This window comes from Neoarius graeffei, chromosome 9 (assembly GCF_027579695.1).
Source record: "Neoarius graeffei isolate fNeoGra1 chromosome 9, fNeoGra1.pri, whole genome shotgun sequence".
NCBI lineage: Eukaryota > Metazoa > Chordata > Actinopteri > Siluriformes > Ariidae > Neoarius > Neoarius graeffei.
Genome location: NC_083577.1, coordinates 60444166 through 60462293, shown reverse-complemented (window position 1 = coordinate 60462293; position 18128 = coordinate 60444166). Strand labels below are relative to the sequence as shown.

The following is an 18128-nucleotide window of genomic DNA, read 5'->3' as shown; positions in this document are numbered from 1 at the left end:
GGGCAAATAGCATGAGAGGGGGTTAACATTTGCTAGTTCATCGGTCAGCAAGCCCTGCTAGCAGCAGAGCAATGAACACAGCAAGTCACTTACTTCTCTACGTGGAGTCTTACTAAATGATGATTGAAGTTCGAGGTTGTCCCTGTCGTCTCCTTGATATTCTTCTACATATGGAACACACAGCAGTGCATCCCCCTCACTGCACGAGGATTAGATTAGATTAGATAAAACTTTATTGATCCCTTTGGGAGGGTTCCCTCAGGGAAATTGAGACTCCAGCAGCATCATTACAGATAAACAGAGAAAAGAAAGAGAGAGAACTTCTAGATAAATTAAAATAAATTAAGTATTTACATATGCAAATATATAAAAAGAATAAGATATTGGGGGGGGGGAAGAAAAAAAAAGCTGGGGAGAAGGGGGGGGGGGGCAGCGGTAGGAGAGATATTGCACTTTATATTGCATATTGTCCGGTATTGCTTAGTGTTAGGCTAGGCTACTGCTCCTTCTCGTCCTCTGTCCTCCTGTTACACCCCCCCCCCCCCCCCCCCCCCCCCCAGAGAGGAGTTGTACAGTCTGATGGCGTGAGGGACAAAGGAGTTTTTGAGTCTGTTCGTCCTGCACTTGGGAAGGAGCATTCTGTCACTGAACAGGCTCCTCTGGTTGCTGATGATGGTGTGCAGAGGGTGACTGGCATCATCCATGATGTTCAATAGTTTGTCCATAGACCTCTTCTCTGCCACTGTCACCAGAGAGTCCAGCTTCATGCTGACCACAGAGCCGGCCCGCCTGATCAGTTTGTCCAGCCTGGATGTGTCCTCCTTGGATGTGCTGCGCCCCCCCCCAAGCACACCACGGTGTAAAACAGGACACTGGCGACCACAGACTGATGGAACATCCACAGGAGTTTCCTGCAGATGTTAAAGGACCGCAGCCTCCTAAGGAAGTATAGCCTGCTCTGTCCCTTCCTGTATAAGTGTTTGGTGTTGCAAGTCCAGTCCAGCTTGCTGTCCAGCCACAGCCCAAGGTACTTGTAGGAATCCACAGCCTCCACTTTGACTCCCTCGATCAGAACTGGTTGTAACCTTGGTCTGGACCTCCCAAAGTCAATGACCAGCTCCTTGGTCTTCGAGGTGTTGAGCTGCAGATGGTTCCTGTTGCACCACACAGCAAAGTCCCTCACCAGGCTCCTATACGCCTCCTGTCTGTCATCACTGATGCACCCAACGATGGCTGTGTCATCGGCAAACTTCTGAATGTGACACAGCTCCGAGTTGTAGCAGAAGTCCGCGGTGTACAGGGTGAAGAGAATAGGGGCCAGCACCGTGCCCTGGGGTGCTCCGGTGCTGCTAATCACAGTGTCAGACATGATGTCCTTCAGCCTGACGTACTGTGGCCTGTCAGTGAGGTAGCTGGAGATCCAGGTGACCAGGCAGGGGTCCACTCACATCCTGTTCAGTTTGTCCTGAAGCAATAGGGGCTGGATGGTGTTGAAGGCACTTGAGAAGTCCAAGAAGAGGATCCTCACCGTGCCATTTCCCTTATCCAGATGCGAGTGGGCTCGGTGTAGCAGGTAGAGGATGGCGTCTTCCACACTGACACCTGCCCGGTACGCAAACTGCAGACAGTCCTGGGCATGTTGTACCTGGGGTCTGAGGAGGCTGAGGAAGAGCCACTCCAACATCAGATGTGAAGTGAGTGCCACTGGTCAGAAGTGGTTCAGCTCGCTGGGCCAATTCTTTTTGGGAACTGGAACGATACATGATGTCTTCCAGAGGGTGGGCACTCTCCCCAGCTGCAGGCTGAGGTTGAAGATGCGTTGGAGTGGCTCACCCAGTTCAGCAGCACAGGTCTTCAGTAGTCGGGGACACACCTTGTCTGGGCCTGCTGCTTTCCTGGGATGAAGCTTCCTCAGTTGACCTCTGACCTGGTCTGCAGTAATGCATAGAGGAGTCTGTGTTGAGGTGGGGGGAGGAAGGGGCTGCTGTGATGACTGGGGGGAGGTGTGTTGAGGGAAGAAGGAGAGATGGCTGCAGTGAGGGAGAGGGTGGGGGGGATGTGGGCTGGTTGAACCGATTGGAAAAAGTCATTCAACTCATTCGCCTTCTCCACTGTCCCCTCAACGACTCTGGTCTTTTGTATTGTGGCCTTTGATGGTTTTCACACCTTCCCAGATCTCCCTCATGCTGTTCTCCTTCTGCTCCACCTTCCTCCTGTAGCTGTCCTTAGCTTCCCTCACGCAGCGTTTTACCTCCTGCTGTGCTGCTTTCATCACCTCCCTATCCCTGCTCCTGAAGGCGGCCTTCTTCCTGTTGACAGCTTTGACTTCCTGTGTTACCCATGGCTTATTAGGGTAACACCGTACAGTCTTAGGCCCTGTCCACACGGCAGCGGATTCAGGTGACTCCGATACAATTGCTTATCGTTTAGGCCTGGCGTCCACACGGCACCGGCGTTTTGGGTGCCCAAAACGCAATCTTTTTGAGAACGGGTTCCAGAGTGGAAAGATCTGGCAACGTTGCCGTTGTGAAGTCGTCTGGATGAGTAAAACGGATTTGTTTACGATGACGTCACAACCACATGACTGTGAGTGCTTCACGCCGGGTAGAAGTGTAACGAATATCACCAGGAAAAAGCCTTACAGAGCACTAGTGAGAGTGAAACACGAGCTTGGATATTATTATTATTATTATTATTATTATGTTCAGTGTTGGTTCACAGTAGTAAGGCAAGAAGCAGAATAGTGACAGTAATAGTGAAGCAAAAACATGCAATTGTACAAACACTGCAGCTCTACAGCAAAATATTCATTTATAAAATGGTCTGATTCTTAACACCAGTAGTGCCAATGATCTCATTGCGATGCGATGCGAGTTGTCAAGAAATCCTATAACTTGGTTCATGAAACGCGCTTACAAAATATTTTCACTGTGAATATTTATTGTGTAATGCCTGGTGCAAAGTGAGAGAGAGAGAATAGCCCTTAGGGCAGAGTCAATCCCGCCAGCAAAAATAAGGGGAAAAAAGGAGCGATCTCACCTCTTCAGATGATGGTTTAAGTCCTACAATACATTCCTCAAAAAAGGGCGTAGAAAAGCAAATTAATCTATCAACGTGTATCATTCAATTTATTCCGGACAATTAAAGACGCCGCCTTCCGCGTACGTCATCCTCGTCGCCATTTTGGAAAGGTCAAAGCGGAGAATAAAGATTAGCTGCGTTTAACTGTACCAACAGGTTTACCGTCCAAAGGAGATCACATGGGATTACCTTTCACAGGTGAGAAACAGCAAATTAATCCATCAACGTGTAGTATTCAATTTATTCCGGACCATTAAAGACGCCGCCTTCCGCGTACGTCATCCTCGCCGCCATATTGGAAAGGTCAAAGCGGAGAATAAAGATTAGCTGCGTTTAACTGTACCAACAGGTTTACCGTCCAAATGAGATCACATAGGATTACCTTTCACAGGTGAGACTGGAAAAATACTTTTCATTGTATTTGGTCATTATAATGTAATTTTACGAACAGATTTTCCTGACTTTGTGGCTAATATGAAGTCTCGCGCATAATAGTTTATGCGCATGCGTCCTTACTTCTATTCCCATACGAAAAAGAACAGTAAAGAACTTATAAGAGTTTACCACTGTCTTAGTAGTAAATCCTTATAAATATAAGGATAAATCCTTATAATGATTTATAAATATATATGCCATGTATGATTTACTCCTGAAAGTGGCCCATTTTGCATTTTCCTCATACAAATTTTTTATGAAAATCTAGTTTGTATGAAGTGAACATTGTGCATGGTTTTTACAGATAATGTGTATGATGAATTACACTGTCTTTGTATGCTTCATGTAATGTTTGTAGTTTTAAATTATATTTTACAGTTTAAAATGTATATGCCTTTTATATGTAAATCCACATGTTTGTGTTGGATTTACATATAAAAGGCATGTACATTTTAAACTGTAAAATATAATTTAAAACTACAAACATTACATGAAGCATACAAAGACAGTGTAATTCATCATACACATTATCTGTAAAAACCATGCACAATGTTCACTTCATACATACTAGATTTTCATAAATTTGTATGAGGAAAATGCAAAATGGGCCACTTTCAGGAGTAAATCATACATGGCATATATATTTATTTATATTTATAAGGATTTACTACTAAGACAGTGGTAAACTCTTAAGTTCTTTACTGTTCTTTTTCGTATGGGTTGTTCTGGTGTGTCCGAAGGGACCGTCTTACAGCGCCCCTAGAGGTGTGGCATGTGTATTGCATCGTTTTCAGCAAGCGTTGCGTTGCCATATGGACCTGATTTCTACTGATCGTTGCCCATTTGGAGGCGATATTTTTTTTAAATAACATCACGTTGCCGTTGTCGTGTGGATGTGGCCTTAGGCTACATCCACATGACAACGGCAACGAGATGTTATTTAAAAATATATCGCGTCCAAATGGGCAACAATCAGTAAAATATCAGGTCCATATGGCAACGCGACGCTTGCTGAAAACGATGCAATACACATGCCACACCTCTAGGGACGCTGTAAGACGGTCCCTTCGGAGACACCAGAACAAAAGAAGTAAGGACGTATGCGCATAAACTATGCGCGAGACTTCATATTAGCCACAAAGTCAGGAAAATCTGTTCGTAAAATTACATTATAATGACCAAATACAATGAAAAGTATTTTTCCAGTCTCACCTGTGAAAGGTAATCCCATGTGATCTCGTTTGGACGGCAAACCTGTTGGTACAGTTAAACGCAGCTAATCTTTATTCTCCGCTTTGACCTATCCAAAATGGCGGCGAGGATGACATGATTCTACGCGGAAGGCGGCGTCTTTAATGGTCCGGAATAAATTGAATGATACACGTTGATGGATTAATTTCTTCTACGCCCTTTTTGAGGAATGTATTGTAGGACTTAAACCCACATCTGAAGAGGTGAGATCGCTCCTTTTTTTTCCCTATTTTTGCTGGCGGGATTGACTCTGCCCTAAGGGCAGAGTCTCTCTCTCTCTCACTTTGCACCATTACACAATAAATATTCACAGTGAAAATATTTTGTAAGCGCGTTTCATGAACCAAGTTATAGGATTTGTTGACAACTCGCATCGAGTTCGTTACACTTCTACCCGGCGTGAAGCACTCAGTCATGTGGTTGTGACGTCATCGTAAACAAATCCGTTCTACTCATCCAGACGACTTCACAACGGCAACGTTGCCAGATCTTTCCACTCTGGAACCCGTTCTCAAAAAGATTGCGTTTTGGACACCCAAAACGCCGGTGCCGTGTGGACGCCAGGCCTAAACGATAAGCAATTGTATCGGAGTCACCTGAATCCATTGCCGTGTGGACAGGGCCTTAGAAGTGAAGAGAATAGGGGCCAGCACCGTGCCCTGGGGTGCTCCGGTGCTCACTGCAGCCATCTCTCCTTCTTCCCTCAACACACCTCCCCCCAGTCATCACAGCAGCCCCCTCCTCCCCCCACCTCAACACAGACTCCTCCATGCATTACTGCATAACTTCATGTCAGGGGGGTGTACTTCGGCTGTAGAAGAACCAGGTTGTGGTCAGACTTCCCTAATGGGGGAGGGGTGTGGCTCTGTATACATCCCTCACATTAGCATATAGCAAGTCAATTGTCCTGTTGTTCCTTGTTGGACAATCCACAGCCTGGTAAAAAGCAGCCAAAGTAGAGTCCAAAGTAGCGTGATTTTAAAGTCCCCAGAAATTATGATAAATGCCTCAGGGTGCTGTGTCTGCAGCCTTGCTGTGACAGAGTGAATCCTCTCACATGCAGCGGCTGCATCTGCCTTCAGAGGGATGTAAACACAGATGGTGATCACGTGGCTGAACTCCCTCGGCGGATAATATGGCCATAGGCTAAGAGCTAGCAGCTCCAAGTCCAGGCAACATAAAACTGTCTTTATGGAGATATGTCCCGGGTTACACCAGCGGTTGTTGACATAAATGATGAGTCCCCCACCTTTGCTTTTCCTGCATGTGTTAGTGTCTCTGTCTGCTCTCACAGCAGTGAATCCCCGCAGGTCCATGTTAGCATCCAGTACAAGGTGTGTTAGCCATGTCTCCGCAAAGATAAATAAGCTGCTCTCCCGGTAAATCCGCTGGTTGTTCAGAGCGGAAAGCTTGTCGACTTTATTCGGCAGCGAGTTCACATTCCCCATGATAACGGAGGGAATGGATGGTTTGTAGCGCCGCCAGTTGTCCGCTAGCCTAGCCTTTAGCTTAGTTCCAGCTTTGCAGCCCCTGGGTTTCCTCCTCAGCTCGGGCGGGATGGGGTGTCTTATCCTGGCTCGTCCCATTGTTTTGTTTTCAGGGCCAGCAGCTCCTCTCTTGAATAAGTGAGAAAACTGGCTCCTGGTTGCGTGTTAGTTAAAAATATCCATGTTATACAAGTAAAACACACTATCTTCGTAAGAAGAGCAGAAAAGTAAAAAAAAAAAAAAAAGGTTTAAAGAGCTAAAAACTACAGAGCTACTGGAGAGGCAGCCGTCTCACGCAGCGCCCATACTAAGGAGTCTGTATAAGCAAAGTGGACAATCCTAGGGGCGTTCTCTCCAGGCACTTTAGCGCCATTAACGTTCGTTTGTTCCTGAACATGATGTATGAACAGGTGAATGTGCATTCTCTTGCACAAAATTATTATGGCGTGTTACAAAAAATAAAGAAAAAAAATCAGAGTCCTCATCTCCAATTTACAAGTCCAAATGCAGTTAATGTATGAATCCAAGTCAAGTCACGAGTCCTTAAAATTGGGGCACGATTTGGACTCGAGTACTACAAGCCTGGCGAGCTGTAGTGTGACCAGGGCCTTGGGCTTTGTATCCCAACTTTTGTATAGTGTTTTTAGAGATTTGTCATGTTGTCCTTAAGGTACTTGCCCCCCGAATGTTTTGTTGTGGGTAAGGAACCTCCAAAGATCTCGAACAAGGTGGATGTGTGGTCTGTGGGAGTTATCTTTTTCCAGTGTCTCTATGGAAGGAAGGTAAGGACACTGCATGAACTGACTAAGGTAGTGAATGTTTGTTAAAGTGTCACCATTTATATACTTGATTTGTTAAAATAAATAGGCCAAACCTTTCCAGTGTCTTTCTGATTGGCTGACTTGCAAAGTTATAAGAATAGTAATAGTGCAACGATTCCTGTTTTTCAGCCTTTTGGTCATAACCAGTCCCAGCAGGATATCCTGCAGGAGAACACTATTCTCAAAGCCACTGAGGTGCAGTTCCCAGTCAAACCTGTGGCCAGCAATGAGGCCAAGGTCAGTAAGTGTTATGCTAGTACAGTGTACAACATGGATGTGTCCCAAAAATCTAAACTGCAGGCAAGCTAGGCTATACTTGTCGACCACAGCGTCACTGATGACTTTCATTTGACTGCTTGTTCAAAGTGATACAGAAATGCAGCCTACCTTAAAATTTTTATTTATTTTTTTTAAAGATGCAACTGAGACATCCTTTATAGCCTTCATTAACCCACAATTCTCCTTGTCCATCCAAACAATTGAAGAATTTGGTAGAAATGCAATGTAACAAGTGCAGCAGAGTTTGGGTTAAATGTCATTTTCTATAAAAATACAAGTTGTTTATTATTAAAATTAGTTCATGATCAATCTGTATATTGTGTTAAAAAGAAAATAACTTGTTCTTTTCTGAGTAGCTAATTACTATGTAAAGTGAGAGTTTTGAATAAAAACGGCCTGTCCAGTACTTAATTGTGGATTCAAATAAATATATACAGCAACTGGAGATGTGCAGCTTTTCTGCTGACATTCTCTCTTCACTGGATATGAGTCATCTGTCCAGGTTGCAGCCTAGAATTTGGGATGCAGCTAATGTGTCCTACAGTGAGATCTATAATGCTTTCACTTGGAGTCATGCAACAAGGATGCCCTCTAGTGTTATGAACATAGAATTAGCTGATTTTTAAGGTTTCTTGGAAGCGTATCCATCTGTCTGTTATGTCACTTATCTTTTGGGTTCGAGGAGGAAGCTGGAGCTGATAGCGGGCGAGAGGTGGGGTACACCCTGAGCACGTTCAACCATTTACATTCACACCAGTGGGCAATTTTGAAGTAGCCAGTTGACCGAATATGCATGTTTTTGGACTGTGGGAGGGAAATGGAACACCCAGTGGAAACCCACACAGGCACAAGGAGAACGTCCAAACTTTAGTCGGCCATGAGGTTCAAACCCAGAACCTTCTTGCTGAGGCAACAGTACTAATCACTGCACCACCATGCTGCTCCTCTTGGAAGATTGCTGCTGTTTGTAGCTATCGCATTATGTATGTCTTTTTTTTTTTTAAATGTCTAACAAATGTTCTTGTATGCATGTTTTTGGTTGGCAGGCGTTTATCCGACGCTGTCTTGCATATAGGAAGGAGGACCGGTTTGATGTGCAGCAGCTGGGCAGCGATTCATATCTGCAGCCTCACATGAGACGCTCCAGTTCCTCTGGTAACCTGGCCTCAAGTCCAGCTCCTTCAAGTGTCATCTACTGACAAATTGCACTGACTCACTGACTGAACGTTGTGCTGGCCCATCACTGCTCTCCCTGCTGCAGGAACCGGACAGGAGCAAAGCAGGCAAGAGACAAATATGTCCTCGGTTTGTGGATACTGGAGACTGACTGTTAAATCTGGTGTTTGGATTTGCGCAGTTTGGCCAATTGAAGTGAGGAAGGAAAAGATCAAACCTTCATTCAGAAAGGGAGTGGTGCGTAAATGTTGAAGCATAATGGCCTTTTAAAAAGTCTATGAAGCACTGCTCCATTTAAGTAACTTGAAATGTGACTTTTATTTTTTTTATTTTTTATTTTTTTTTTGGTAGCAGTTGTCTTGAAGAGATAGGTGACCCGACACCTACCGTAAATGAATGAATGCAGTCTCTGCCAGTTAAAAGGATTGCAATGATGTTTTTCTGGCAGGTATGAAGTGACTTACATGCATACAGTAGGTCTCTAAGGTTTTCACTATATACTTGGCAGCGATATTTTGGATTTGGGGGAGTGTTAGCTGTTTTCTGTACAATTAGCTACAAGAATGTAATTAGCATATGTTGTGACATGTAGTGTCACAATAGGGCCAGACAAAATACTAATTTTGAATGCACAAAATAACCAAATGTAGACAAATGACAATGTACAGAATCCCTATGCAGGATTTAAAAAAAGAAGAAAAAAAAGAATCCCTTCTAGAAAGTTAATGTATATTTGCTGTACAGGACCATACTTGCAGATATTAAATTTCAACAGATAAATTCTGTACAAAAGTGTAAGATTTTTTTTTTTTTCCTCCTTCTTGTAAATCTGGTTTCCTGAAGTGTTTGCTGCTTTTATGTTGCTTTTTAAAAATGGCTGTATTGAACTACTTTGGGTACGAAGTGTACAGTTCTGTTGAAATTTAAAATGGTAATAAATGCCAGGTTATTTGTTGCCTCAAATTATATATTCTAATTAGCATCTAAAATTTTCTTGCTGTTTGATGGTAACACTCAGCTGCTCCACTTGTCCACCTAAAGTACCATCTGATGCCATTTTAAACACAAGTCCTATCATGGGAAGACGTTACACGTTTAGCTTTATTTTTTAATTAGAGCAGCGGCTACAATTATCGACAGTCCATAATTATCAACACCACCTTTTCAGATTTACCAATAAACAATTTCAAAAAGGTGAGTTTGTTACAACAGTTATTATTGGTTGGTTAATCAACCAGAAGACTCCCCTCGCCCTTTGATCTTGTCTGATGAGACCAGCTCGTTGCCGGAGATGGAATTTTCTTAGCATGATCAGCAATTTGAGGAAAACCCGGACGTTATCGCAGGTAAGCATGGTGGAAAGATCATGGATGTGTTTTTACTTCTCAAATTCACCGATATTTCATGATCTCGTCGAAACCTACTTTGTTTCTTGCTCTTTCATTTGACAGTCACCATTTTGTATCTAAATGTGCGTTTGAGAAGTCACGCGAGGTGTCGATAAGAGTGATCACTTTCACCGGTCTCCACCATTATCGACACCCTGTGGAATTAAGTGACATTTACAACCGTTATGGATCGGTCTTTGTGTAATATTGTTGAAGTAGATGATGTACTTAAAAAAAAAAAAGTGCTGTGATTTTATAATAATTTTATTTGATTCATAACAGAATGGAATGTTTAGAGTGTATTTGGAATCCCATTGCAATAGATAGAATTCGACCAGAATTAAATTCCTAGCATATAAAAAAAATTACATGTTTGAAATATTCAGATTTTTTTGTGTAGTTTGTTGTAAATATCTACCACATATTACAATACCAGTAGACATTTTTGTTTTTAGATGTAAATTTAATCTCAATTTAAAAAAAAATCACTTGTTTTTAAAAATACTGAAGCTTTACCAATCTGAATCTAATTGCAACAAATAGAACATTTGTTTGAATTATTGGTAAACTAGAAATTAATACAAACAACGAATGATTAACAAAATGTGATCTAAGAAAATACTTAAAGTGGAACAAAGATTTTCTGAGATAGGTTAAACCTTTTAGTAGTTCATTTATTTACAAACATTAGAATTACTTAATTTATGTAAGCACAGACAATATATTTATATAAAATATTTTGTACTAAATATGTGTTACATTTAAATAACATCACATACCAATGTTTTTTTTTTCTGTTTTTTTTTCTGTTTTTTTTTTCCCCCTTTTAATAAATCTGGATGTCAAGAATTGTGGAATGGCGTCAATAACTGTAGACAAAGGTGTTGATAATTATGGAATGGTGTCACGTGATCTGATACGCTAAGTAATCGGGAATCAAACCACCCCCATGGAAGTTTGAGTAATTCATGCACAGTTTACGTATTGAAAATCTTTTCTACTTTTTGCAATGGTCAAAAGATCGTTAAGGTGTTGATAATTGTAGCTGCTGCTCTAGTACAGTTTGGTCTGATGGTCTCCATACACTTGACCCGTATGTCTCAGAGTTATGTACAGTATATCTCCAAAATCTGGGACTTCAGGGGGGAGTCGTCATAAGGGAGAAGATGGTCCTTCCATGCTACTACTTGGAACTGGCTCTATTACTGAATGCATTTCTTGAGCGTAATAGTAAATGAGGTGTAAGTGGGGGGAAAGCACAAAAATGTCAACACAACTTGCTGAAAAGAAAACCACAACTTTAACCCAAATATACTGCTGGTTTCAAGATAAATATTTAGGAATAGGATTTGCATCAAACCAGTTATCGCAATCTCCTTATTACATAATTCACTTTTATTTTATTATATATAATGGGCAGCACAGTGGTGTATTGGTTTAGCACCGTCGCCTCACAGCAAGAAGGTTCTGGGTTCGAGCCCAGCGGCCGATGGGCCTTTCTGTGTGGAGTTTGTATGTTCTGTCTGTGTTTCCTCAGGGTGCTCCGGTTTCCCCTACAGTCCAAAGACGTGCAGATTAGGTAAAATATCTAGCCACCGGGGTTGTACAAGCCAGTGCATACTTGGCGCCGGTCCCAAGCCCAGATAGATTGGGGAGGGTTGTGTCAAAAGGGCATCCAGTGCCAAATCAAATATGCAGAACAGATCTGCTGTGGTGACCCCTAACGGGAGCAGCCAAAAGATATGTTGTGGTGCCCCCTAGCGCTTGGAGACAGTGATGAGGTGGGAATACAAAAGTGCTCTTTTATTTACAAAGGTGGCAGGGATTGAAGGTGCAAGGTGCTGGTGAACCTTCCTGTTCTAGTGTGATCGTGTCTTTGAGACTGTTTTGCCACTCAGGGGAGGTATCGGGGAGGAGAACTGTTTGTTTGTTTCTGAAGATTGGTGAATGTTGTTGGAGCTGGAACCTGTTGTCAGACAAAAAGAACAGTACAGACCTATTACTTCCTCTCACCATCCTCCTCTGCCATCCTTCCTGTGCCTCGTGGAGGGTGAGTGAGTGCGCCAGTTAGCAAACTCCAATCATGCTGCATTAGGTGTCCTTGGTCATGTGCGCAGTGTTTACCGACAGTGGTGTTGTGGCAGCGCGGTCTCCAGCACCGACTCTATGGGGAGAGTGGGGCACTGTTCCTTTAGCACCAGTGCAGCGAGGAGTGTTTTGTGCGCCAGGACCGCCAGCCCACCATTGTCGCCATGTATATCTCATCTCGTTATCTCTAGCTGCTTTATCCTGTTCTACAGGGTCACAGGCAAGCTGGAGCCTATCCCAGCTGACTACGGGCGAAAGGCGGGGTACACCCTGGACAAGTTGCCAGGTCATCACAGGGCTGACACATAGACACAGACAACCATTCACACTCACATTCACACCTACGGTCAATTTAGAGTCACCAGTTAACCTAACCTGCATGTCTTTGGACTGTGGGGGAAACCGGAGCACCCGGAGGAAACCCATGCAGACACGGGGAGAACATGCAAACTCCGCACAGAAAGGCGCTCGCCGGCCACGGGGCTCGAACCCTGGACCTTCTTGCTGTGAGGCGACCGTGCTAACCACTACACCACTGTGCCGCCTGTCGCCATGTATATAATGTGGAAAAAAATAGAATAAGTAAAAATAATTTTTATCCCCCACTAGCCGAAAGATCTGAAGGGGGATTTTCGTGGCTCTGTCTGTCCTGGGAAGGGTACTCACCTTCTGAAATCAACTCCTCCTCTTACAATTTTTGGAGGAATTTCACAAAACTTGACAGAATTCTTTATATGTAAGTAATGCGCATAATGCAGTTTCGTTCAATTCAATCGCATTTCATCAGAATTATGGCTCTTGATTACCAAACTTGTACTTTGACTCTTTCATGAGGGTGTATTAAGCACTTATAGCATAGATCTAGTTGCCAGTGGGTGATATTGTGCTCTCAGTGCACGCTTGTTTCATATTGTGTACGATTTGCTCATATCTAAAAATCATGCCGCAGTTATTGGTATCCCAAGAAATTCATATGCATTAAAATGTAACAAGCATTATCTCATTAATACAAGTACCACTCAAAAGTTTGGATATCCCTGCTCATTCGTAGGTTTTTCTACATTTGTAGAACAAATACTGAGGACATCAAAATTCTGAAGCAACATATGGAACATACAGTTCCCTCTATGATTATTGGCACCCCCTGTAAAGATTAGTGAGAGTTAGGAAACTTCACCAAAAGGTGGATTTTATCTCGCTGAAAAAATGAGAAATCCTGTCTCATCTCATCTCATTATCTCTAGCTGCTTTATCCTGTTCTACAGGGTCGCAGGCAAGCTGGAGCCTATCCCAGCTGACTACGGGCGAAAGGTGGGGTAAACCCCGGACAAGTCGCCAGGTCATCACAGGGCTGACATATAGACACAGACAACCATTCTCACACTCATTCACACCTACGGTCAATTTAGAGTCACCAGTTAACCTAACCTGCATGTCTTTGGACTGTGGGGGAAACCGGCACACCCGGAGGAAACCCACGCGGACACGGGGAGAACATGCAAACTCCACACAGAAAGGCCCTCGCCGGCCACGGGGCTCGAACCCGGACCTTCTTGCTGTGAGGCGACAGCGCTAACCACTACACCACCGTGCCGCCTGTGGTAAACAAGTGTTTTTAAAATATGAAATTATTTTTTTTAAAATATATTCTTGAAGGTAGTCATCGTTTACCTTGACTGGTTTGCCCACATTTTGGCATTATCTTAACCGGCTTCATGAGGTGGTCATCTGGAGTGTCACAAGGTACACCTGTTAGTGGAATTTCTTGGCTTCTTAATGCATATATAACACCTAATATTTCTTTGAAGTTCATCTTGAGAGCGTTTAGTGGTCATTCCTTTCTTCCTGTTGCACTGGGCTGTAAACATGAGGTCCAAAGTCCTTCCCACACCATGTGGCGCATAGGGCGGCGTTGATCTCAGTTTCTGTAGCCCTCGGCCTCTTGCTTATTACATAGCTAGGGTTACAGTGGGGGGGGGCTGGTCCTCTGGTAGAGTTTGACTCCCCACTCACATCTGTATTGCAGCGTGCCTTGCCAGACGGTAGTAGGTACCATTTTTATGATTTGTCTTTGGTATGAGCCGACCATGAGTCGAACTCGCGATCTCCCGATTGAGAGACAGACACGCTAACCACTAGGCCACTCGCCGGTGTGTAAATATGAGGTAATGGAGGCTAAATTCCATTAGTCAGTCATCAACATGGGGAGCATTAGGGAATATACAAATGAAAGTGTATACAATGAAACCGTGTTGACCTTCATAAATAAGACAATGGCTATATAAAATGGTGACTTGCCTGCAAAATACAGCCATACTTGTCATGAACAGATGGCGAGATGGTTAGAAAAGCAAAAATTTCTCCATGGGTCACAGTTGCAGATGACAGCAATGTTTTGATGTCACCAAGTCATCGAATGTACAGTTAGGTGCTACCTCAATGTCACTACACTACACTATTCACCCCCCAAAAAAAGTTGCCATTTCGATGCAAGCAAAGAAAACAACTACGGTGATTGCTGGAAATGGGTTAAGAACTGTCCACCACATTTATTCAAACGTGGAAGGATAATGATGAACGGTCAACCTCGCAGAAGAAATGTGGTGGTGGTGGGGGGGGGAAAAAATCTTGACTGACTCTGATCAGAGTTCACTTAACTTGAATTGTAAAATATTGACAGTAGAACTGGTGGTTATGTTTTAATAGTGAAAGTAAGAGCATTTCCATATGCACAACATAAGAACTCGGGATTAAACAGCTGTATGGTCCTAAGAAAACCACGTTAGTGAGGCTAATCTGAAGAAAAGACTTCAATTTGCTTGGGAGCATAAAACTTGGACTCTCGAGTAATAGTAAAGGTCATGTGGTCGGAGTCCAGATTTACCCTATTCCAGCGTGATGAGTATGTCAGGGTAAGAAGGAAAACAAATGAAGCGATGCTCCTATCATGCACCAGTGGTTCCTGTACAAGTCTCCGGAGGCAGTGTTATGATCTGGGGTTAGTTTAATCGGTCAGGTTGAGACTTGGCAACTGACTGAGGTAATAAAATGATGTCTGCTGCCGTACTGAATGAGCAGGTTATCCCATCAATGGATTTTTTTTTCCTTCTCTGATGGCATGGACATTCACAATTTGAGCCCTAATTTTAAGTGGTTTGGTAAGTATGAGGAATCATTTTCACACATGAATTGGTCACCACAGAGTTCTGACCTTAACCTCATTGAAAGTGTTTGGGATGTGCTGGAGAAGACTACAGTAGTTTGACACTCTTGTCATCAAGACAAGATCTCAGTGAAACATGAATGCAGCTTGATGGAAATAAATGTGATGTACATGGTTCTTGAAACAATGCCACAGTGAAATGTGTGCTATAATCAAAGAGCCTTTTCTAACAAACACTAAAGGCGTGTTGGTGTAAAAAGCAGTATGGTTGTACAGAAAAGAGCATAATCCCCATTTTGGTATGGTGGACGTGGAGCTGTTTTTCCTCCAAAGGCCCTGAGGTCCTTGGTACAGTACATGGCATCATGGACCATGACATGCTATGAAATTGGACACCAAGATCAGGTTGCCTCTGTCAAGAAGTCAGGGACATGAGGTGCATCCCATTCCACATACATGGTTCAATGACCACAAAATCTTGACATGGCCATTCTAGTCAGTCCTTTAACCTAAACGTCACTGCGTACCTGTAGGATGAGAGGAACAGGAGCGTCCACAAGAGAGGACCTAGGACTGTGAGCTATGGCGTGGTTCTCAGTCCTTGCTTCATAATGTCCAATTTCAGGTATTATAGAAGAGACTGCTATTATGACAGAGTGAGGTTGTACAGAGCATTAAATGTGTGTGTTTTGTGTGTTGTTTTTTTTTAAATAAAAAAATTTACTTCAATAACTTTCCTGGCCATTCTCTACCACGAGTTCCAGTAATTCTGTTCTCTGCTTTAAATGACGCAAGACTAGAAATACAAGTCATAAAAGATTCTCTGCTTGGTGTTCTTGGACCTTGTTTTTTGTATGTCAGTGATGTTTGCACTTTATTACACATCATCTCGTACATTGCCATTGCAGATCAACAGTATAATTAATTAATTTTGCAAGTAATTGTTTATTGACATCTTTCTCTTTGCTACATTATAGATAACTATCAACTACTGATGGTAACGTGGTAGTATTCAGTACTCCGCAAATGTTCTTTACATTTTAGACAGTGTATTATACTTGTATCAGTGATCACATGATCAACGTTCCCATGTAATGCAGTATGCAGACTTAGCCAGAGAACTGCTACTATAGCAAAGTGCTTAAAGGCTCGTCTCACAAGAACATTCATTCATCTCATCTCATTATCTCTAGCCGCTTTATCCTTCTACAGGGTCGCAGGCAAGCTGGAGCCTATCCCAGCTGACTACGGGTGAAAGGCGGGGTACACACTGGACAAGTCGCCAGGTCATCACAGGGCTGACACATAGACACAGACAACCATTAACACTCACATTCACACCTACGGTCAATTTAGAGTCACCAGTTAACCTAACCTGCATGTCTTTGGACTGTGGGGGAAACCGGAGCACCCGGAGGAAACCCACGCGGACACGGGGAGAACATGCAAACTCCGCACAGAAAGGCCCTCGCCGGCCCCGGGGCTCGAACCCAGGACCTTCTTGCTGTGAGGCGACAGCGCTAACCACTACACCACCGTGCCGCCCCCACAAGAACATTAACCAGCAATATTTTAGCTTCAACAAGATGCCTTTTAGCTACTCAGCTGCCAGGGATGAAACGAACTGTACTTGAAGCACAATAAATCTTTTTACAGTTAAGTGCTTCTATGCACAGAATCAATAATGATGGAAGCTGTTGTACATTTTTGAGGGCTACCACTTTTATAATTGTCATTTTACATAGCTATTTAGAAAGTAACGAAGAGGCAGTAAACATGATGAATTTTGAAATACAGCAAGTGGCATGTTTCGAACTGAGGCCACAAAAATACTTCTGAAGCAATGCATCTAAATAGGCTAATTTTGCTAACTGATGCAGTAGATCGTTTCGTATTCGTGTATGTGAACCCATACAAGCATGAGAGCATGGAAGAGAAATGATGTCTGAAGGACATACCCTGGCACCAATCCAGGCTCCTTTCATCAATATCACCATCGACATTTCATTAAAGGAGTCACGCATAGAAGGACTGTCAGTATTTTATCGGTGGTCGATTGCAGCAGGCAGTCCCAAGAGGTCAGGACACATCAGACATGACACATCAGGCTTTCAGGGACAAACACACTGGTTCTTTTTCAACATTTTCTGAATAAGAACAATGAGAATTGAGTGATGAGACACAGAGCTGTGACCACTGGAGGGAGCTGGAGTGATGGCAGAAGAACAATATGGGATGTGGAAAATATTTAAGAAGGAGTTGAGAAAGTTGTGACAAAATGACTGGAATCACTTGGTTTTATTTTAGCTAGTCCTGAGACAGAGTTGTTCAGTTATAATGTATGTAGGATTAGATGTCGTAGTTCAGTGTCATCTCATTTTTGATAGAAAATGTTCACAGCTCTGAGGTCCTGGTTCAGGTTACAGTCCGTGCAGAGTTTTATCTGTTCTCCCTACGTCCGTGTGCATTTTCCCTGGGTTTCCTGCAAGTAGGTGGACTGGTGAGTCTGAATTGTCCTTAAGTGTGAATGTGTGTGGCGTTATCCCCTGCAATAGACTGGTGTCCCAGCCAGCGACTATTCCTACTTCTCACCAAGTGTTCGTGGGATAGGCTCTGGATCCTATAACCCACTGACCAGAATAAAACACTTACTAAAGCTGACTGCAAAATGAAGATGCTTGCTAATGAATGAATGGCTGTTGCATTCGAAACATCTTGGTAAACCTTATAAAGAAAAATCTGTTCTCAGGTAAAAAAAAAAAAAAACTTTTTAAAACAGTTGAAAGAATGCTTTTGGAGAGACTACTGCAATGGCAAGTATGTTCTTGCAGATAGTCCAAAATAAATTTAGACAGTAGGTAGTCTATTATTCATAGACTGAAAATGAGCGGACATGCAGAGAGACAAAGAAGCATGGCCGAGCTGAGCTCATTATTATTCCCAAAGTCCTGCTAAACTT

General features: G+C 43.1%; 1 protein-coding gene across 3 annotated transcripts in view; it reads left to right on the top strand.

The window, feature by feature from the left end:
• The window catches only part of tlk1a (tousled-like kinase 1a), a 59703-nt gene extending 50210 nt beyond the window's left edge, over window positions 1–9493 (top strand). For all 3 annotated transcript variants that reach the window (XM_060929995.1, XM_060929994.1, XM_060929993.1), the window contains 3 exons: window positions 6925–7036; window positions 7205–7312; window positions 8401–9493. In XM_060929995.1, coding sequence (XP_060785978.1) covers window positions 6925–7036; window positions 7205–7312; window positions 8401–8553 — 373 coding nt within the window. In that variant the 3' untranslated portion in view covers window positions 8554–9493. The remainder of the gene's footprint in view (window positions 1–6924; window positions 7037–7204; window positions 7313–8400) is intronic.
• The last annotated feature ends 8635 nt before the right edge of the window (window positions 9494–18128 follow it).